This window comes from Leucopleurus acutus (genome assembly GCF_964270905.1).
Source record: "Leucopleurus acutus genome assembly, chromosome: 4".
In the NCBI taxonomy this organism is placed as follows: Eukaryota; Metazoa; Chordata; class Mammalia; order Artiodactyla; family Delphinidae; genus Leucopleurus; species Leucopleurus acutus.
Genome location: NC_139146.1, coordinates 105,899,596 through 105,907,127, shown reverse-complemented (window position 1 = coordinate 105,907,127; position 7,532 = coordinate 105,899,596). Strand labels below are relative to the sequence as shown.

At 40.7% G+C, this 7,532-nt stretch overlaps 1 protein-coding gene across 1 annotated transcript; it reads right to left on the bottom strand.

The window, feature by feature from the left end:
- Positions 1-4,754: 4,754 nt before the first annotated feature.
- Positions 4,755-6,818, bottom strand: LOC309961079 (MAPK-interacting and spindle-stabilizing protein-like). Its single transcript, XM_082838118.1, has one exon. It carries the CDS (start codon positions 6,676-6,678, stop codon positions 5,941-5,943), a length of 738 nt encoding a protein of 245 aa, XP_082694244.1. The 5' UTR covers positions 6,679-6,818; the 3' UTR covers positions 4,755-5,940.
- Positions 6,819-7,532: the final 714 nt, after the last annotated feature.

Below are 7,532 nucleotides of genomic sequence, written 5' to 3'. Positions count from 1 at the left end.
CTCACCTTTCCCCTTAAGCAAGCATAAGTTGGTTTTCTACATTTGAGGCCCTGTTCTGTTTTGTAATTCAGTTCTTGTCTGGCCAAGTTTACATTCCGTGTAGTAGTGATATCTTATGATGTTTCTTTTTCTGTGTGACTTATTTCACTTAGAATCATCGTACCTGAATCCACTCATTATGCTGCTACGGGCCTGATGACATAGATTTCATTGCTGAGTGATATTGCATTGTACGTAAGTACCACAACTTCTTTATCCATTTTTCGCTTTCTGTGATATTGAACTTGTACCGTAAACGAGGTTCTTGTAAACAGAGCCGGCCCAAACTTTGGGGTGGCTGTGTCTTTTTGATTTTAATTTCCCTAAGCTATAGGACCATAAGTGGAAGTGCCCTAGGCTCTGTTGCTTTGTTTTTTTGGATGTTTCAGGAAACACCATACACTGCTCCAGAGTGGCTGTTGGCAATTTACATGCCGCCCATCAGCATAACAAGGCTCCCAGTTCTCCATGGCCTGTCCTGCCTTTCTGGATTTTACACTTTTTTCAGATAGCCCTTTTGACCGGGGGGCAGTGAGACTTCATTGTAGTGCAGATTTCCTTTGCAAGCTTGCTTGGTTGGCCAAAAAGGGCGTATGCGTTTTTTCCTGAATATATTCAGGAAAAAACGCATACGCCCTTTTTGGCCAAGTGCATCATTGTGGACGTTCTGCCTCTTTTCCTATGCTTTACATACAATTCCAGTCTACCTCCTGAAATTGGTTCCCTGCAATTCTGCCCCGCATTCAACTCCTCTTGGCAGCCTTACTGCAATATATTTTTGGAAGATAGCTGTCATTTATAATTCTGCATGTTTGTGAATTACAGTGCCCCTGAGCTCCTTTCTTCAACTCGCTTTCTTGTGAGCTGGCCGCAACACCGCAGGATTGCTTCAGGCCCTAGTTTGGTTCCGGCACGGCATGCTGAGCCTTTTGTTAATTCTTCTTCCTGGTGGGAAATGAGAGTTCAATTTGCCCGTCCAGACACCTCCACCTAGTCTCTCATTGGTTCTCCCTATTCCTGTTCATTTTCCACAGAAATTGCAAACTGGGCCAAACAGGAGGTTAAAGGCACTGACTCTCCAAGTGGGGAGAGTGTTAGTAAAGCGTCTGGAATGTTGCACCCGAGTACCAGGGGACAAAAACTGAGACACATTTGAACACGTTTTCCGATCACACAGTGGATCGTACTCTGGGTTCCACATGCATGTTTTAGCTGAAGGTAGAATCCCTGAAACCTGGAGAGTTGAGACCCATGGAATGGGTACCATGCAATATGACTTCAAAGAGTCTGCATTTGCTCACCGAACCTCACCAATCCTATCACTGCTGCGTTTATGCCACTGTACACACGCTTGATTCTCTTTCGGAGACATATAAATCCATAGGTTTTAAGATTCTTACTAGTCAGGTATATTCTTAGGCGTTTAATATGGGGTGTTGAGTCCACTTCGTTGAGCAAGGAGTAGCTCTTGTCTATTACATATTTGGTTTATGGAACGGTATCTGTGCTAATTTCAATCTGTGGTTTGTTTTTTTTTTGTTGTTTGTTTTTTTTTTGTAATACACAAAAGCAAACAAGTTTATCTTAAAAAATATCAAGTATCACATCCATAGACTATTCCTAATTATAATTACGTCTTAAAGCAACATTTGTCTTTGTTTACAAGTACAGCAGCAGGTGATAGAACCTAACATCTCAAACAGATTGCTTACAGTTCATAATACAAACAAATGTGTATGTGTCAAATCACATTTTAGGCAGTTTAACTTAAAATGCATAGACAATTACATACATTAAATTTGTCATTATTAAGTCAATGAAAAAAATCACAATATCAAGAAAAAATACAAAAATATCAAGAAAAAAATGCTTTATAGAACACGCATAAGAAGTCAAGTTTACTTAATGGCAATAAATCAGGATCTACTAATCAGTGACAGGCAGTGAAAGTGCCTTTATCCAGGGGAAAATTACAGGAAAAACATCCCATTACTTTGCACTCTTGATAGTTGCACTGACAAACACTACAGTCTTGAAAGCATTTTCTTACTTTAAAAAAAGGTATGCCCTACTTTGTTCTTTAAATGCTCAAAGGCTAGTCTATAAATTCCACCAGCGGCAATACTAAAATATGTTTGTCCAGGTAAACTAATACTGGATGTACTCATCAATTCTGTAATGCCTCCCCCTAGGCTGTAAGCCTCTGAAAGACAGGCATTCTCTTCGTCTCTGTATCTCTGGCATCTGGCAAAGCACCTGGATCATTGACATCTGAGTGTCTGCTGAATGAATGCAGTTTTCAGATGCTGTCTGTTGCCAGAAGCTTGCATGGCCATTTCTTTAATACTGATTATTTTATTGGCAATTTTTGTTTTACTTGGCAGAATTCTGAAAATAAAACAGTGTCTGTCTTCAATACTAAATATTGCTTTATTAAGATAAAATTATAGTCTTCCCTGAAAGCCACCCACCACTTTCTATGCACAGTACAGTGGATCAGTGTGATTCATCTGAAGCAAGCCTTACGCTTTTCAAAAACTTGAACACTTGAAGGTCTGTGCTTAGGTTGAATTTCCAAGGTTTATAAACCAGGCATTTTATAAATCTAGCACTAGATTATTCAGGGTGAGGAAGGAAGACATTGGCACGAATCTTTTGGAAGTGTAGGCAACTGATTGATATGCAAACTAGGCACAGTATTTTAACTGAAACTCTGAGTAGAGCTATGTTGATACGCACAGATAGTTTCAAAAGCTGTACATCTGACCACAACAGGTAGCACTAATAACTGTGAGGTAAAAAAAGCAGGGGAAAAACTGACTTCTTTCCTAGAAAATATTCTAATATCCCATTGTAGTGGTATGACAGACCAAGGCCCAAAATTCACCCCCTTTCTTCTCTGCCCTTTTATTATTCTCTACTGAAAACAATAAATAGTAAAACTGACAAAGAATGAAGGAGGCCCTTGGGTAATTAAAAAAATGTATTGTCTATTCCCAAATAATCAATATATTACTTTACAGAAAACAGGGCTATGGAGTCACAGCTGTAAACAGCCATCTTCAAAAGCATGAAAAACTGTCAGGCCGGGTCCAGTTCAGACAACACAAGGCATTGTAAGCACTCCTTTAAGGAGCCTTCATTCTCAAGGACTGAGTGTGTGAATGAGGACCTAAGGTCTATACTTTAATTTTTCATTGTCATTTTTAGGCTCAAAATTTCAAAATCTAAGATTCTAACTTCAGAGACACTATTTCTCAACACATCTCAACTATCTCCATCAAATTTATCTTAAAATTCCTGCTCTGAAAGTCCAAATGGCAGCATATTCCGTACTTCATATCCCTTTAAGACCAAACATACTTTCTAACAAGCAGTCTCTTCCACAAACCAATCTCAGCCTAGCATAACTTGTTTTAAAAGCAACATTATTCCCTTGTAAAGACAAAAACCTTCTTAGATGCTTTCCTCCATTCCTCCCTTGAAACAACTTCTGCTTTTCTTAACTCCACCCTGAACCTAAAAATACCTTTTGCCCCCAAGTACCCACAAGAATTGAGATGCCCCTCCCTCAAGTTGAGAAATGATGCTTGAAAATTAAAAAGAATGTAAAAGTAAATTCTATTCCCTTTGATTTCAATTCTTATATTTAAAAAAAATTTCCCAAAAATCAGTTGGAAAATCCTCAAAAAGCCAAGTTTAAAACGGCAGTATCATCTAGGACACACTGGGCAGTATGGGTCACCAGCAGTTGATATACTTATAAGGGGTAATAATTCCAAATCTTGTATTCACGGCCCTTTAAATCCTTTAGCATAAGATTTTCTCTGATAGTAACTGGTCTCCACAATAAGAGATTCCCAAACTTGCTACCTATTCTTCTTGTAGTCAAACGTTATCCTCTCTAGTGTTAAATATTTTATCTAAAGCCAGAGTTGTCAACTTATTCCAAGGTAGGACAACCAAAATAACCAAAAGGAGAGATATCTTTGCTGCCATCTCACTTTGCCTTTCATCCCTCCAGAGTTAGCTGACATTATGATATTGATTGATAAGTTAAGCTATGACACCTTCTAAGGCTACTGCCTTATAAACTGAAGGCTACAACAGATTCCAAGAGTGTTGCAGATAGCTGCCACTTGTCCCTGCAAAGAAGTGAAAGAAAGACTGTGCCACTATGAAAGGGCTGTCTAACATTCCCCAGTCTGAAAATATCTAAACAAATTAGTTTCAATTCTGAAAGCCTGAATCTATCATCTACTTAAGGGAGGCCTAAAGACTGAATGTTCCTCTCAAAGGTGACAATCTCGCTTTCTTAAAAGGAGGTAGCTATCAAACCATTAAATTGGCAGCATTTGGCATTCTTGACATTTTAACTGTAAGAGAAATAAACTACTAAATATTTTATTTCTAAGCAAAGGTAAGAGCTCCAGCATAAATCTCTCATATACTGGTCAAGAAAGTCACAATACATTTTAGGAACCTAATGAATACATTCAAAATTTGACAAATGGTCAAATGGTCAAACAAATGGACAAATGGTCAAACATGGTCAGTTCTATCCCAAATCTAAAAATCAGATTTAAAGATAAGGTGCCAAAAAGCTATTCTGGAGGTTACAAACACCACTTATTTTTAAGTAACACAGTCACACTGCTTTAAACTCAATTGCAGAGATCTACACTTTATGATTATCCTCAGTGTCACGGCTAGAGAATAATTTTTGAGGATGGCACTCATTCTTCTACCTATTTACCTGTCTTACCTGTCAACAAATACAGAACTGAACTGTCAGCCATAAGCACGTTACAAACAGATCCAGGATAACTATGCAAGAGACGATGACATAGCTTAACCAGACTCTGAAAGACGTAACGTGTTTCGATCACGCTTGTACAAAGAGAACAGTCATGTCTGTATGACTAAGGTTCTCTAAACATAACTTCTGTGTTTGTGATAGACCCCTAGAGTGTGCCAGTTTTCTGCATCAGGATGGAATGAAGGGAAGTGCTCCTTCTAAAGAACCGAGGGGGAGGGGACTACAGGAAGTCTCCTGTAGAAGAGTGTTTTGTAGGACTGCAAATTACTTGTTACTATGAAGCAGTTCCTAGGGTCTCTTCTAGTTTGAGGTTCAAGACAAAGGAGAGAAATATTTCCGTCCTTGAGCTCTTTCCGAAGTAATATGGACACATCATAATCTATTCTACAAGTACAAAGAGATCACCAATTCTCTAAGAATATAATTTACATATACATGTTAGCCTGCATTAAAAAGAAAACAGTTTCCATAAAGGGCAGATTTTAGAGCTGTATGACCCATATGGCTAAAAATAAATCAGGTGGAACTCAAAATGAAGTTTTTACTAAAAGCTCAAGGATAAAAATGAACTCAACATCTGACAATAATTACCAAGTTTTAAAATGTATATCCAAAAGATAACCTCAGAAGGACCAGGTTTATTTATCCTATAGATAGAGCAGCTCAAGATGTTGAGAGGCATCATTTGTTTAAATTATGACAATGTGATTGTTTTCAAAGTGTGTTTATTTAGGGGAAAAAGTGATAAGTATTTAGTTTCATAATTTAAACAAATCGAAAATTTGTTTTAAACAAATTGTATCAAAGAGCTATTCAATATACTTAATTACTTTAACTTTCCATAAAAACCGAATAAAAATCACATTTGAATGATTTACTTTTACATTTTTATCTGATTGTTTCCATCAGATGTACTATACATCCAAGCACAAGAGGCAGATATCTTCTGAGAGATGCAAGAGTTGTTCTTTCATGAATGCCCTCTAAGAATAGTGAAACAGCAATTTGTATATATGCATTCAAGTGCATATATATATATGTACTTCAAAAAGCAAAGCGTCATCTCTTCATCCATTGTTAACTTAATGGTAAGAATGGGGGCCACCGGGCATCGGTGGAGCACCGGAAGGTCCTGAAGGCACTTGAAAAGGATTGTTGGGACTGGGATAGAGTCCTGGTGTGGGATATGATCCTGCAGGGGCAGGATATGGCGCTGGTGGTCCCCAGGCTCCTGGTGGAACAGTGCCCCATGGAACAGGTGGTGCAGCCCCTGGTGCTTGGGGAGGAGGAGGGGCGGGATACGGCCCTGGAGATGGATATGGCATATTAGGGGTAGGATACTGCCCTCCCATTCCTGGTGCCCAAGGTCCAGAAGACATGGATCCCCATGGACCTAAAGGACCAGCTGCAGCTGGATCTGTGGGCGCACCATAGGGTCTTGGAAGCTCTGGAAAGGGCATATTTGGTGTCGGATATGGCCCTGTGGGGCCAGGGCCTGGCACAGTTGGGGCTGGATAAGGACCACCAGGTGGGGGGCATGATGGTCCAGAAGGAGGAAAGGGTGCAGGGGGTCCTGGAGGTGGTCCGGTGGGAGGCACAGAGGGATACATTCCTGTTGGTGCTGGTCCAAAAGGCACAGTGGAGGGTGTTGCACTTGGTGGGAGTCCAGATGGCACAGAAGGTGAAGCACTTGGGTTATTCCAAGGGTTGGAACCTGGCCAGCCTTGAGGAGGTTGGCCGGGTTTTGTATTGCTCACAGCAGAGGTTTTGGCAGGGGAGTGTTCAGGTAGCGCATCTGCCAACGAAAATTCATCAGACATTTTCCCGGCAAGATCCGAACCCGCAGCAAGGTCTAGAAGCGGCGATGGGTCCGAGGGAACTGATCGCTGAAGAACTGAGCGCAGCCCGACCGACAGCAGCGGCGACGGAGATGGGGGCGGCAGCAGCACCAGCAGCGCGCGGCTCCAATCTGTGGTTTTATGCCGCACCCCAACTCACCTTTCCCCTTAAGCAAGCATAAGTTGGTTTTCTACATTTGAGACCCTGTTCTGTTTTGTAATTCAGTTCCTGTGCAGCCAAGTTTACATTCCGTGTAGTAGTGATATCTTATGATGTTTCCTTTTCTGTGTGACTTATTTCACTTAGAATCATCGTACCTGAATCCACTCATTATGCTTCTATGGGCCTGATGACATAGATTTCATTGCTGAGTGATATTGCATTGTACGTAAGTACCACAACTTCTTTATCCATTTTTCACTTTCTGTGATATTGAACTTGTACTGTAAACGAGGTTCTTGTAAACAGAGCCGGCCCAAACTTTGGGGTGGCTGTGTCTTTTGGATTTTAATTTCCCTAAGCTATAGGACCATAAGTGGAAGTGCCCTAGGCTCTGTTGCTTTGTTTTTTGGATGTTTCAGGAAACACCATACACTTCTCCAGAGTGGCTGCTGGCAATTTACATGCCGCCCATCAGCATAACAAGGCTCCCTGTTCTCCATGGCCTGTCCTGCCTTTCTGGATTTTACACTTTTTTCAGATAGCCCTTTTGACCGGGGGGGGGGGGGGGGGGGGGGGGCAGTGAGACTTCATTGTAGTGCAGATTTCCTTTGCAAGCTTGCTTGGTTGGCCAAAAAGGGCGTATGAGTTTTTTCCTGAATATATTCAGGAAAAA

What these genes read in the sequence shown, in the direction of transcription:
- LOC309961079 (XM_082838118.1), bottom strand. Translation starts at nt 6,678, where the DNA reads ATGTCTGATGAATTTTCGTTGGCAGATGCGCTACCTGAACACTCCCCT.